Consider the following 14935-nt stretch of genomic DNA (forward strand, 5'->3'; position numbering starts at 1 on the left):
CACCTAACTTGCTTGGGAAGAAGGCTTTATTAATTGAACTATATTATTTATTTATTTGTATTTTTCCTGGTTTTTCTAAGAACAAATGGTATTTTTGAAACCCTAAAAAAACTAATTTTATTTTTTCCAATGACAGGAATAAATGCTGGCTATTTTTGTGGGATTAACAAATGATGTGAAGAATATTTAGGCATATGCAAAATACAGATTTTGTGTAGGCTTGTTCTCTAGAAAGCAGGTCGTAGATAAGAAACGTCACCGGTACCGAGTATTTTGGGGACACGAAGTGCAAAAGGTAACAAGGACATGTCCAGCTTTTCACCACCTCCTTTGGGCTTTGGTGATGGTGCACGAAAGCTACACGGTGTGCAGTGCAGGGAACGGCAAGCCGAGATGCCAGTAGAGCTCAACAAACAGAGCGAGTAAGCCAAAAGCAAAGTCAAAGGCCAAAGGCCACGCAAACGCAACCACCCGATATAAAGAGAGGCCAAAAGTTCCTTCACGCGAGCAAATACTGTACAAAAGGCAAACTGAAAATTTAAAAACTGGAAACGAAATACACGTCTTCAACTCACGGGTAGCGAAACATCCCCGTCGCTGCGCGCCGCACAGGCGCACACCGACACTTCCCGGTCGGCCCCACCTGACAGCCTGCCACCCACCACGCGTTCCCTTCACTTATAAACAACCAGCCAGGTCTACTCTCTCTCTCCTCAAGTAGCAGTAAACCCCACCTCCACTTCTCACTCCCCCTCCCACCACCGCAAACGCAGCACCGACCGCACCTAATCCCGAGCCAGCTGCCAGAACCCGCCGCCATGGGCGCGCCGCTCTACGGCGCTGTCCTCCTCTTCCTGGTCCTCGCCGCGGCCACCGCGGATGTGGTGCCGGAGCAGCAGCAGCAGAAGCAGCCCGCATTGCCCTCCTCCCAGTCGGCGGCGGGTGGCGCCGGCAGCAGCAGCAACAGCTCTACGGTGGGGGTGAACTCCAACTCCGTGCTGGTGGCGCTGCTGGACTCGCACTACACGGAGCTGGCGGAGCTGGTGGAGAAGGCGCTGCTGCTGCAGTCCCTGGAGGACGCGGTGGGGCGGGGCAACGTCACCATCTTCGCCCCGAGAAACCAGGCCCTGGAGCAGGACCTGGACCCGGAGTTCCGCGCCTTCCTCCTGGAGCCCCGCAACCTGCGCTCCCTCCAGCGCCTCCTCCTCTTCCACGTCCTCCCCTCCCGCCTCCACTCCGCCTCGGGCGCCTGGCCCGCCGCCGGCGCCGCCTCCACCGCGCGCATGACGCTCTCCGGCGAGCACCTGGAGCTCTCCGCCGACACGGAAAACAGCATGCGAGTCGGCGCCGCGGCGGTGACGAAGCCGGACGCGGTGGTCCGGCCCGACGGCGTGATCCACGGCATCGAGCGGCTGCTGGTCCCGCGGTCCGTTCAGGAGGACTTCAACCGGCGGCGCAGCCTGGCGGCGATCTCGGCGGTGCTCCCCACGGGGGCCCCCGAGGTGGACCCGAGGACGCACCGGCTGAAGAAGCCGGCCCCGCCCGTGCCCGTCGGCGCGCCGCCCGTGCTCCCCGTCTGGGACGCCATGGCGCCCGGCCCCTCCATCGCGCCGGCGCCCGCGCCCGGGCCCAACTCCGGGAAGGCCCACTTCGACGGGCACAGCCAGGTGAAGGACTTCATCCAAACCCTCGTCCTCTACGGCGGGTACAACGAGCTGGCCGACATCCTGGTGAACCTCACCTCGCTGGCCACCGAGATGGGGCGGCTGGTGTCCGAGGGGTACGTGCTCACGGTGCTGGCGCCCAACGACGAGGCCATGGCGCGGCTCACCACCGACCAGCTCAGCGAGCCAGGCTCGCCCGAGAACATACTCTACTACCACATGGTGCCCGAGTACCAGACGGAGGAGAGCATGTACAACGCGGTCAGGAGGTTCGGCACCGTCAGGTACGACACGTTAAGGCTGCCGCAGAAGGTCACCGCCAGGGAGGCCGACGGCTCCGTCAAGTTCGGCCACGGCGAGGGGTCCGCCTACCTCTTCGACCCGGACATCTACACCGACGGCAGGATCTCAGTGCAGGGCATCGACGCCGTGCTCTTCCCCCCTGTCGACGACACCGCCAAGACCGGCGGCACTGTCGAAGCCGCGCCCGCTAGGAAGGCCCCCGCCGTCACCGGCACCGCCAAGTCCAAGCTCCGACGAGGTCAGTACACACTAACCTCTGCTCGCGTTATTCACACTACTTAATTAGTTAGCTTAAGATACACGAGTATTATAAATCAACCCGGTATCGTCGTGATGGTGAGTAGAGTTGAGCGGGTGTGTCGGTGGCGGGTCGCCATCGCTTCTCGTTCTATAGTAGTCGCATTCGCCATTGCCGGCAACGCAAGCAAAGAGCAGCACAATCTGTGGCGTTAATTAACCCGTATAGTTCCACGTCGAGCCGCTAGTGGGACAGAAAGACAAAAGCTTCCGGTGGTCCCGACGCAATTTAGTGGGGAAGTTAAGAGCCGTGACTTGGTACCGAAGAGAACGGCGTAGTACCAGATGCTGATGAATGAAAATTTTACTGAAGCACGTCATTCGATTCGGTGAAAACGGTGCGTGGCACGGTTGGAGAAACCGCGTGCGTGTGGGTGCGCGCACCGCTTTGTACGGGGAGACAGTGAGCTGTGAGCTGTGCATTGACATGGACGGCTCAACCTCAAGTGGTAGTGATGGGAGCCTAGCTGACCTAGCTGGCCCCGTGCTGTCAGTCCACGGGATCAATCCATCAAAATCCCGTGGCCCGCGCACCGAGGAGATCATTGCTGCCAATACAGCAATACAGCTGTCCCTCCTGGCTGACTTGCGGGCCCCGTTTGTCGGTGGTCGTGCAATATCATATGCTTGGTGCCAGTGCAAGTTGTGTACGTGTCCGCCACGAGAGATCTTGTTTTATTTCTTTTTGAGGCTGAAGCAAGCTACACCGTTATTATAACCAGGAATGTGTGCAAATTTGGGACAAACAATTTTAGGAAGCAAGGCACAAAACAAAAGGTAGCAATGTAGCATGACATAGAGATGTGGGAGTATGTTTGGTGCTCACTCCTTGTCTCCAACCAGCACCGGATCATTGGCATCCAATGCTGATGTCTGACAAGTCACCTGTACACACGGGAGAGGGCTACACACCACCAATCTAGCACCAACGCCTGAAAGTCATAGACACAACTATGTACCTCATTAGCCTTTTTTAATACTGTTGGTATCTTCCTGGTGCCACTGTTAATACACAAGTTTGTGATGCTCTGTCTGACGATCTTTTCTTCTCTTTGATTTTCCAGGGAGGTTGTTGGAAGGGGCGTGCCAGATGATGGGCGTCTTCGTTCGCCGATCACGCTTCACCAGCTGCGAGTACTAGACCAGGGCTGTTGATGGCGATAGCGGGTGGACGCATATGTATGTATACCTGCTCCTGCGCCTCCTGAGGGTGATAGATGAACAGAAACCAAATATCATGCGTGGAGTTGAGCCACGAGGAGGAAGACCGCAGAGCTGCTGGTTGTTGGGCCGTCACAGAACTAGTAGAGGAAAATGTGGATGCAAATTTGTTTATACTGGAGGTCGACATCGATGTATAGAAAAATATTTTTCTCTTCTTCTTTTTGGTTCTTTCATTTGTTGTTTGTGATGTTACATGGTTTTTGATAAAGAGGAATTCCCCCAAAATGGGTAGCGTTCACGGACCATTCAATATTTCTGCGTCTCCCTATGCCTGTTTGGTCCTACCCTTGATATATACATACAACAAATTGTATTAGCTCCTGGTAGGAATTTGCATGATAATCAATCATCATGCAATATTTAAGAGAATACGATCAATCTTCCATGTGCAAGGGGTGGAAAGACACAAACCATTGTGTTAAACATGCCCAACCGACAAAACAGTGTTATCTATATTATACTACATCATACTACAAAGACTGCCGACAAAAATCACATAAAAACAATTGCTCCGCAATGATCATGCCCAAGCTCCTCCAGCTGTAGTTTGAAGCAACATAAGAGCAATTCCAATAGTATAGCCAATTGTTTGCTATAACAAGATATCATATCATTTGTAGTCATCATATAGCTAATACTGCATAATAATGGCTATAAGAATGTAAGTACTTTACTAATATATGGCCCACCTTTCACTCTCACAAGGTGTCTAGGAAGACGCTGCAAGAAGTCTGACTATTGCATAAGTAACCTCACCTCCCTTCTCTCTCCTCTTCTCTCTCTTCCAACTCATCTAAAATATATTATTTAATATCTTATAGTCAGCTGACTGGACTCTATTGTACTTGCTCTAACTAAATAGATTGAAAAGTTAAAGGTAGGTAGGCATGACATTATATTCGAATCCATCTATCCATGCAGTTTTCCTCGATACACAGACTGGCAGGTTCCTAGCTGTTCACAATAATAGGATGTCACTCTGTGAACAACTCTGCTGCAAGAGAATGCCAGCCCACAAAACAATCTGAAATTGATATGCGGACCCTACAAAAATATGAGCTCATGGAGTACAGAGCTTAAAAGCCTTGATACTGAGGTGGTCTAGAGGAATAACCCGTGCTCAGGGATTCAGTTAACAACTACTAGTACTATTTTGTAGGTTTGCACCAATGATCTACCGAACTGAAGCACAGCAGCACGTGTTAGGTGATCCTGCTCTCATGTGCTACACACTTCAAGAACTGAGCTAAGGTGGTCAGCCTGGTTCCACAGCTTTGGATCATGCCCTCCTGGAGCTCAGTAGTTTGGCCTCATGTTGCCGTCGGATGATCAAAGACTGCTGGTAAAGGTTCAGGTCGAGACCGTCAACATTCCTGCCCACTCGTGCTTGTAGAATTGCCTGTTCGAGGTAAAATGATATAGCATCATTCCAATGGTACAAGACAGATTGATTGAGAAAAGCTGGACAAGGAGAAATAATTACATCGCTGTTTGGCTGGATAAGGAGTTCGCCGATGAACTGGTATGTCGAACTACAGCGGAAACTGATGTCTCTCAGGTGTTGAGTGTCGACCTTGAGCTTCGCGCTGCCATCTTGAATAATGGCAACCGCAGAGTCGACATCATATGAATGAAGGCTAAATAATTGCAAGGAAAGAACATTAACAGAGTTTAAACTTGTGATAATGTTCAGAAGTAAAAAAACAAAACATAATGTAGCACTGCACATACATTCCTGTTACTCGGAGGGATGCCCCTTGCTTGAACATCTCTGAGGATGGCTCTAGCTCTTGCAAAGTAACAGGCACACCTGGTTTTAGAGTAGAAGATGCCATCTAGGACCCAGAACTGATAAAACACAATAAACAAGTTATTTTCTTGTCTCTGTCGGATCTCCACAAACAAGAAATGCACTAATACTGTTTCAACATTACAAGATAGTACAAACCAACAACATGCCACTGGACTGATAGTTTGCTTGGGGCTACTGGAATGCATACTTGGGGCTACTTATTCACAGAAGCATTGCCCACATCAATTTGTTTGCTTGGTTTCTGATGATCTTACTACTGGAATGCATAGTTGGGGCAAGTACTGATACTGTTTCAACATTAGTACTGGAATGCATACTTGGGGCTAGGTATTCACAGAAGCATTGCCCACATTAAGTTGTTTGCCTGGTTTCTTATGGTCTTACCTGTCCACATTACACATCCTAGAACTCTAACAGACCTTAATTACACTAGCGCTTGATAGAATGGTTAAGCTAATGATCCACGTTGTATCCAGATGAATGTAGACAGCAATATGCATACTAAATTTCACTAAATAAACAATTCCTTTTTGTATGGAAAAACAAAATAAAACTCTTTTGAAGTACAAATAAATAGTATGGCCTTTGCAGTAAATCAAACAAGTCCAAAATTGCTAAAATAATATGATCTGGTTATCTTTTTTGAAGAAAAGCTGAAGTATAGCTTATTTGATATGACTAGGATTTTTATCAAATGAAAAAGTACATGGTGCTGTTGCAAACAAGTTCTTGACAGATGTATCAATTTTGACAATCGTACCAAACACGAAAAGTAAAGGGTGCTAAGGTCTCATGTCCATCACAAACCCCAGAAGAAAGCAGTATGTTACACATTCAGAATCTGAGCATCTGAGCTGTCACGGAATGAAGTAAAAATAAATAGTATGGCCTTTCATGTAAATCAAACAAGTCCGGAATTGCTAAAATAACATGATCTGGTTATCCTTTTTGAAGGAAAACAGAAGTATAGCTTATTTGATATGACTAGGATTTTTATCATAGGATAAAGTACATGGTGCTGTTGCAAACAAGTCCTTGACAGATGTATCAATTTTGGCCATCGTACCAAACATGAAAAGTAAAGGGTGCTAAGGTCTCATGTCCATCACAAACCCCAGAAGAAGAAAGCAGTGTGTTAAACATTCAGAATCTGAGCATCTGAGCTGTGATGAAATGAAGTAAAAAAAATGTAGTTATCCTTTTGACATCAACTTTGGTTTCTAAAATAGCCACTGAAGTGTTATGACTGTAAGTGTACATATTATGATCATTCTTTTACTTCCAGCATGAACACAAAGATGAAGTGATATCAACATCAGCAAAACCCTGGTTGGCAATAATAGGCTAACAGTTCTCACAAAGATTCCTAATTCCTAGAAAGACATAATGGAGTCCTCTACAGGAATCATGTTAGAATAAACATTGATGAGATAAAACAGCTATCACTATGAAAAATATATTGTGTACAGTGTACTGATCTGGCATTGTAATCTCACTTATGAGGAAGTCATTGTACAGGAGGAAAAGAAAAGAAATACTTTTATGGGCATAAGACGTTAGCAAACAAGTTCTAGGCAGACTTATGCAATCTGATAATGGTACCACACTGAAAATTGAAAGATGCTAACGTCTATGCCCATCGCGAACCCCAGAAGCAGAAAGCAGTATGTTACACATTCAGAATCTGAACATCTGAGCTGTGATCAACTAAAAAAAAATTGTAGATAGTCGCTTGTCGTCAACTTCGGTTTCTAAAACAGCCCCTTAAATGTTATGACTGTATGTCTACAGATGATAATTTTTTTTTAATTTCCATCACAACCATAGATGGAATGATACCAACAAGAGCAAACCCTGATTGACTATAACAAGTTAACAATTTCCACAAAGATTCCTGATTGCTGGTAAATGGTAATGCATTATGGAGGCCTCTACAGAATCATGTTACAACAAAAATGCATAGTGCTGTAGCAAACAAGTTCTTGTCAGCCTTACGCAACGTGACAATGGTACCTAACATTAAAGTTAAAAGTTGCTAACGTCTTATGTCCATCAAGAACCCGAGAAGAAAGCAAATTGTTACGCATTCAGAATCCAGTGAAATTAATTTAAAAAAATTGGATATTCTTTTGTCATCAACTTTTGTTGTGAAACAGCCACTGAAACGTTATGACTGTACGTGTACATATGATTTTTTTTTTTACTTTCAGCAGATACATAAAGATGGATTGATATAAACAGGAGCAAACCCTGATTGACAATAACAGGTTAATAATTTCCACAAAGATTCCTAATTCCTAGCAATGCATTATGGAGTCCTCTACAGGAATCATGTTAGAATAAAAAAAATGATGAGATAAAGCAGGTATTACAATGGGGAAATTGTTGTGTACTGATCTAGCACTGTAATCTCCTTTATGGAGATGCCATTTCAGTGGAGGAAGCCAAAAAGCGCTTCAAAATCAGTAACATACATAGGTGGATCATTTCGGGGCACCTTTGAGCTACAACCATAAACAGAGGGAGAATATTACCATCAGAGGTTCAAAAGAAAAGATGGAGGAGAGACAAATGAAAAAAGAAATCATATGTACATCCAAGCCTATACAATACATACATAATTTCAACATTCAGATATGAAATCCTTATGACTTGATTCTCACATGAACCTTGTCTTCACCAATACATTTGGCAACAGCTAACAACATACCTAATATGCACGGGGTAGAAGAGACATAATAAAGTCCACAACCCTGGCAGCAATTTCCTCTGCACCGAACGCCGGGTCTGTTGTATCTACGACGATCCTCGGAACATCCCCAATTTCATAGTCTGTGCAACCTTGGTAACCCTCAACAAGACTTTCCAGCTCGGCCCAGGTCTTTGGCTTATGCCACCCATCACCACCACCATTGGCCAAAGCACCCCCACGCTCCTCCAGCCTGCGGCGCCACACACCTTCGTCGCCCGGTCGGCATTCCACGACGACAACAAGTGTGGCGGGCAGGCGGGCCAGCATGTCGAGATGCGCACGACGTGAAAGCGGGGAGTCGAGGACGACAGACAAGCCGAGCTGGAGCTGCCTCTCGGCCAACCTCCACAGCACGGCGTAGGAGAGCTCGTTGAGCATGCCGCTGCCGCCGGCGGCGCCCTCCAGGTGCAGCGTGCAGTCCCGCACGTCGTCCTTGTCCAGGAGCGGGCACCGGAGCGCGGAGGCGATGGCGCGCGCCGCCGTGGACTTTCCGGACCCAGGGTGGCCCTTCATCGCCACCACCACCCTCTCCGCTGCCGGCGGACCAGATCGTTCCCCGGCCATGGCCGCGCCCCCTCCTCCCTAAACAATTTAACAACCCCAGTTGCTGCTCTGCCGGTTCCTTGGCTCGCTCCCCCTCAACCCGCAAATGGCTTTTTGGCTCCAATTAACCAGCACAAAGAAAACAGTGGGATCTTATCCCTAATTTAGCAAGAAGCCAAGAACCTCGCAATCTATCTAAGGCCCAGAAGCATCTAGGCCGGGATCCGACAAAAAAGAACAGCGAGTGCGAGGGATAAGTATGAAAAATCTGTTGGGGCAAGTGTCAGTACCTATCTGCGGTGGTGGCCGGCGACGGCGACGCCAGGCGATGGTGACCGCCGTGCTCCAGGAAGCCGTGGCAGGACGAGGATCAGGAGGGGGAGCGCACTGCACACGCACGCGCTTGTCAAATGGGCCATGCCCGGAAGAGAATAACTTACTCAGCACTGAGGCCCAAATATGACGGGCTCGGATGCCTGGATGCCCATAAACAAACTTGCTCAGGTGGCCCATATGGGTAGGGGTGCGTTCGGTCTGAACAAGAAAATTTGTTTTCGTTTTTCAAAAAAAAGAAAATTTGTTTTCATTTCACTCAGGAAAGAGATAATATGGTTATTGAATAATACTGAATACTCGAAACCGAAATTAGGACTTTTCTCCAAAAAAAAACCTAAATTAAGACTTAGAACTAGAAAACTGAGAATTCAGTTAACCCTAAATTTCAGTTAGGTTTTGGTTTAAAACCTAATTTATTTGCAGATATGCACATAAGACCATTTAGTAGCACCTTGAGTTCTTGACAGTGATTTAACACAACTTCTGACGATTCACAAAAGGAAATGCAAGTTTTGACGGCTAACACCGCAAACGAGTAGTGCAGTACATTATTTTTTTTAGGAGGTAAAGAAAATATATTATATTTTTTAGGAGGTAAAGAAATATATTAATTAAATATATGTGTAATTGCATTCCCTTAGTACGGAATCTGGAATCTCTTCTGGCCCTGACCCAAGCCATATAGCAGTATGATACGATTTATTTTTCTCTAAAGACCTTTGTTTATCGAATACGAGTACCTAAAAGTACTTGTTTGGTGTAAGATCACTATGAACGAGTGTTTGCGAACTTTATAGAATTATAATAAAAGTACTTCATTTGATTTTTATAAATAGATGGAAATAGGTCAGAGCCAAGGCTTTACTTGAAGCCGTGCATACACAAATGGGATAAAAAGATCAAATGAAGCACAAATACGTGTTATCGAACAAATAGAGATCATGATACATGTGGAAGATGCATCCTAATAATACCATAGCCTATTGCTGCATGCATTATGTATTCAGTTATCTAACCGTGACTCCATCGACTTGTGTGGGGCTCCCACGGGTTGGCAGGATCTATGACATCAGGGTTGATCTCAAAAAACTCACTTTCGAGCTAGCTAGCCTACAACCCAACAGTCGACGAGGTTAGCTCATAGCTCTCAAGTTAAAAAAAAGCATACTTATTTGTGGACAGAGAAAGATGATGTGGGCATTACCCTTCAGGTACCCAACATTAGTCTACCTCCCTTGGTCCACGTAGGGGCCCATGAAGATTGCCCAAAGACTAAGGTGGGCCCATACATCGATTCCAACAAAGGAGACCTGCCAGAAGATGGATTCTTGATGAACAAGGCAAGAAAACATCGTTAAATGAAAGACTAGATTAGATTTCATTGTAACCTAGTCGAGTTCGAACAGGACTCTCGGGACCTGGCCTGCTATATAAAGGCCAGGAGAGGGCATGCCGAAGAACACAACAACAGTACGTAGAACCACCGCAACTTAGAGCACAAACCCTAGAATCCTTGCCTCCCGGCGAGTTGACCATAGCAGCCTATCGGCTACCCCATTGTAACTCGATATTCGATAATCAAGATTAGACAAGCAGGAAGTAAGGGTTTTACCTCATTGAGGGCCCCAGACCTGGCTAAATCTCTCTCCTCGTTTGTTTGGTATTCAATGTCTCGTGCTAGCCTGCAGGATTCCGTCAACCCTAAACCCCTCATGGTGGGCATTGCCGAGGAGCACCCTCGTCATCCTTCCTCTTACTATTCCTCCTCCACATGGGCGTGGGGATGTTCCCATTGAGTTCATCATCATCCTTGTCCATGGAGGAGCATTGGAAAGAGTCTCCCAAAGAAATCCTAAAACCCTGACAGATAGAAACAACGAAAACAAAGAACGCTCAAAAGCTCTCTGTGCGAGATTAGAGCAACAAATAGGGGTATATGTTGACGTTTTTAGGTCAAAACGAAGCGTCAGAGTCCAAAACGAGACGGAATGGGACTCCGAGGGACAAAAGGGGTAGGCCCACGTGGCCAGGGAATCTAGCCGCGTGGGGTGTTCCCTTTTCCTCCTCGGTGCTCAGTTCCTTCCAAGTTTCTTGTCTGGCACGTCAATTTCCATAAAAATGACTCCCGTAAAATCTTACGTAATTCCGAGAAAGCTGCAAACACGAAAGTTGCCTTTTATTGATTTAGGGTTTCTGAAACTGCATAATTCTTCGCAATTACCTCTTCCGGTGTCCATAAATTCAACTCTTGCACCATTCCAATGAAACTCTTTCATGCAATATAATGTTTTAGGTGTTGTCCATTGAATACATGGTGTTTACCTTTCATATCACCGTGAAGACGGATAGCTCCTGAACGGTACACATCCTGTATCACTAATGGTCCTTGCCATTTTGAAGCTAACTTTCCTGCAGAAAACTTGAAATGAGAGTTGTATAATAGAACTTGATCACCTACTTTGAATTCTTTCCTTTTAATTTTCTTATCATGCCAAATTTTAACTTTCTCTTTAAACATCCTAGCACTTTCATAAGCTTCATTTCTCCATTCATCTATAAGGTTTAAATCAAGAATTCTCTTCTCGCTCGTAGTTTTAAAATCAAAGTTCAATTGTTTAACAGCCCATCTAGCTTTATGTTCTAATTCCACAGGTAAATGAAAAGCTTTTCCATAAACCATTCTGTAAGGAGACATTTCCATAGGGTTTTTAAAAGCAGTTCTATAAGCCCATAATGCATCATTAATTTTAAGTGGCCAATCAGACCTAGACCTATTAACTGTCTTTTCCAAAATGATTTTAATTCCCTATTACTTAGTTCAATTTGTCCACTTGTTTGAGGATGACAAGGAGATGCAACTCTATGATTAACATCATATTTTGCTAATGTTTTCCTAAGAATACCATGCATGAAATGAGAACCACCATCAGTAATTAAAAACCCGGGAACACCAAACCTGGGGAAAATGATGTCCTTTAGCATCTTCATTGTTGCGGCATGATCTGCACTTCTGGTTGGAATTGCTTCCACCCATTTTGTAACATAATCACTTCAACCAAAATATGAGTATGCTTTGTCTTTGAGGATGGGAAAGGTCCCATAAAGTCAAAACCCCACACATCAAATAATGGCTCAAGTGGCAAAGAATAATTCATAGGAATTTCATTTCTCCTACGAATATTTCCTACTCTTTGACATTTATCACAAGTTTTAACATATACAACACAATCTTTAAATAAAGTAGGCTAATAAAAACCATATTGTAATACCTTTTCACCTGTTCGATCTCCTGCTGATGCCCTCCATATGGACTATCATGACAATTTCTTATAATAGCATGTTGTTCATTCTCAGGTACACAACGTGTCATTGATGTGACCACAACAGATGCTACAGGGTGTAGCACTTTGTTGATGCGGGAGCAAGGTGACGTAGCCATCTGCGGAGCGAGGTTCACAAGACGCAAGGTTTTACCCAGGTTCAGCCCTCCGAAGAGTAAAAGGCCTACGTCCTGCTAGATCTATTACTAAGTGGAGATTACAATGGGGGGCTCAGTCGGCTTGTCGCCGAGAGCAATGGTGGTGAGATGCGATCTCGGATTGTGTGTCTTCTAGGGTTTAGCTCGGGGGTTTATATAGGCACCCCTGATCTAGGGTTACAAGCATAAGTCCGAATCATATCACTTGCTATAAGGCCGAGATTCGTTATCCCGCGCCCAAGGAAACTAAGCTTCGGCCGCTTGGGCCTTCGATCCATTCGTCTGTCCCTGGAGTTTAAGCCCAGTCGCTCCAGGGTTCTAGGCCCAGTCGCCCTAGCCGACTTGACCCCTTCTTGGGCCTTCTCTCCTGTGGCGAGTGAGACTAATGGTCAATGTTAAGGAAACCGGTAATCGTTAACTGCTCGGTCGGCTTGGGAGTAGCGATTAATCAGAATTCGAATGATAAACTAATTTAATCGGTCGGCTATTAATCGATGCAATCTACACAAATTAACACTTAAAATAGTTTATGTAAGAAAAATAATAGTATATGAGCCTCTATATGTCTGGCCCTACTTCTTTAGAGTCTAAAATCCCAAAAAAACATGCACGCTTCTCCTTCGTGACCTAATCTTTCAAGGTCACGAGGGAATCAGAATCCACTAGACGAAACTGTGTTCCTTCCTTCCACTTCTTCTCCTTTCACCTTTGAAGTTAATCTTCTCCCACCATCTACCTAGGATACAACCCCTCTTACACCTCAACCACCTAACCTATTCAAGCCGTCCTCGAGCTCATGTATCCGAGGTCTGGGAAACTGCGATGAACTGGTTAGGGAGGGCAAGGAACTAGCTGGTGATAGTGCGAATCGAGCTGCTGGAGGCTGCAATCAAGCGGGAGCTTCGCAAAACATACCTTATTGGGCCGGGGTAGTGCCTGTACTGGTGATATGCATTGAAAATTTTGCAACTTTTTGGACCAAGTGTAGTAGTTAATCGGAAACATACCTAGTAATCGGACTTTTGAACTGATTAATCGGGCTAAAGGATTAATACAAGCGATTAATGATAATCAACACGGTCAGGCCCCTTGTAGCGATTAATCGGCCTATTAATCGCTGAATCGGCCTAGTTTTTGAACAGTGCTAATGGTACACCCCCTTGGGCATATCTCCATCAGTAGTCCCGAAGAGCATCGTGGATTCGGCATGAGCTTGAGGCAAGGCGCGAAGAGGCTTGGCGATGGGTCGAGGTGAATCGACGGCGAGCTCCTGAAACAGAAGAAATAAACAGGATTCCAACCTTTAGTCGAAATGAGCCAGTCGGAGTTGTCCAGTCAGCGCGTGCTAGTCGATGTTAGTCAGTCGGCGTATGTCAGTTAGGAAGAACCATTCGGCGTCAACCAGTCGGTGCAAAGCCAGTCGATGCATGTCAGTCAGTGCGAATTGTCCAGGGGACACACGTGGCAGTATCAATGGCTATTTTCACGTTGACCGAGGCGCGAGCCGTTGCGCTGCAGTTGACCATTGGGCGTGACGTGACGGGTAATGGCTAGTTAATGGCCGCGCAACTAACACCGTCGTGAATCCGGGCCGTTGATTTCCAGGCGCCGATTCCAGGGCGGATTTGAACGGTGGATAGCATTCCTTATCCGGGGCGAGTGAGGCAGTATAATAGCCCGACCGTGACCTAGTACAGGCCACTTCACCCACTTCTTCTTCTTCCTCATTTTCGCCCGCAATCCCCCAGTCTTCACCTGCTCGAGCTCCGGTAATCGCGATGGCGGCGAAAGGGTGGACGAGGTCCAAGGTGACCAAGCAGGCGTTGATCCCATACATTTCCGCGGGCATAATCCCTGAGATGAACCGCGAGAGGTGGAGGGTGCCGGCGGCGAACGAGATGGAGCCGCTGCTGCGGACGGGGGAGTTCGTGATATTCATGAGCTTCCTTGATCGCGGCTTCGCGGTGCCGACCTCTTCCTTCGCGCGCCAGTTGCTGGCCTTCTACATCATCAAGATCTCCGACCTTGGACCCCATAGCGTCCAGCAGATCTCTCTGTTCGCGGCGCTGTGCGAGTGCTACCTGGGTTGGCCACCCTACTTTCCTTTGTGGGTCACCATCTTCCATGGCAGGGCAGCCCGGGTGAGCAAGAGCGATCAGTCGCTCATCCCGAACGGCGGGATCACCTTCCAAGTGAAGTCTGGGGAGGCCTTCATTGACATGGCGCTCCCAAAGAAGGCGCAGGCCCAGTGGCACAAGTACTGGTTCTACGTCAAGGACCACACAACGAAGGACGACATCGCCATCCCGAAGTATTCGCCCAAGCCAAGTATGCCGCGACGACTGAACGTGTGGTTGCTACCGCGCGAACAAGAGAAGGTGGTGAAGGAGATGCGGTCGGTGATCCAGTCGCTGAAGGATTCGGGGTTGACGGCGGCCTATACAACTGTTGGCTCGCCCGACGGCTGGTGCCCCTGTGGAGCCAAGGCCATTACATGTGGGAGTACATGGGGCAGAACGACTGCA

At 46.9% G+C, this 14935-nt stretch overlaps 3 protein-coding genes across 4 annotated transcripts; 1 reads left to right on the top strand and 2 right to left on the bottom strand.

Annotated features, from left to right (window-relative positions):
* The first annotated feature begins 664 nt into the window (after positions 1–664).
* Positions 665–3740, top strand: LOC124674625 (fasciclin-like arabinogalactan protein 16). Its single transcript, XM_047210668.1, has 2 exons — positions 665–2205; positions 3329–3740. The coding sequence occupies exons 1-2, from the start codon at positions 819–821 to the stop codon at positions 3403–3405; spliced, it is 1464 nt and encodes a 487-aa protein (XP_047066624.1). The 5' UTR covers positions 665–818; the 3' UTR covers positions 3406–3740.
* A 669-nt stretch (positions 3741–4409) lies between these two features.
* On the bottom strand, positions 4410–7763 carry LOC124677180 (CST complex subunit TEN1-like). 2 transcript variants are annotated; one of them, XM_047213178.1, is made up of 4 exons: positions 7674–7763; positions 5220–5336; positions 4972–5125; positions 4410–4887 (listed from the first exon to the last, which is right to left on the bottom strand). In XM_047213178.1, the coding sequence occupies exons 2-4, from the start codon at positions 5321–5323 to the stop codon at positions 4768–4770; spliced, it is 378 nt and encodes a 125-aa protein (XP_047069134.1). In that variant the 5' UTR covers positions 5324–5336; positions 7674–7763; the 3' UTR covers positions 4410–4767. The 2 variants fall into 2 exon arrangements, with proteins under 2 accessions (XP_047069134.1, XP_047069133.1); XM_047213177.1 differs by lacking the exon at positions 7674–7763 and having other exon boundaries at positions 5220–7579.
* A 110-nt stretch (positions 7764–7873) lies between these two features.
* Positions 7874–8820, bottom strand: LOC124677179. Its single transcript, XM_047213176.1, has one exon. It carries the CDS (start codon positions 8615–8617, stop codon positions 8012–8014), a length of 606 nt encoding a protein of 201 aa, XP_047069132.1. The 5' UTR covers positions 8618–8820; the 3' UTR covers positions 7874–8011.
* Positions 8821–14935: the final 6115 nt, after the last annotated feature.

This window comes from Lolium rigidum, chromosome 7, assembly GCF_022539505.1.
Source record: "Lolium rigidum isolate FL_2022 chromosome 7, APGP_CSIRO_Lrig_0.1, whole genome shotgun sequence".
Classification (NCBI taxonomy): Eukaryota; Viridiplantae; Streptophyta; class Magnoliopsida; order Poales; family Poaceae; genus Lolium; species Lolium rigidum.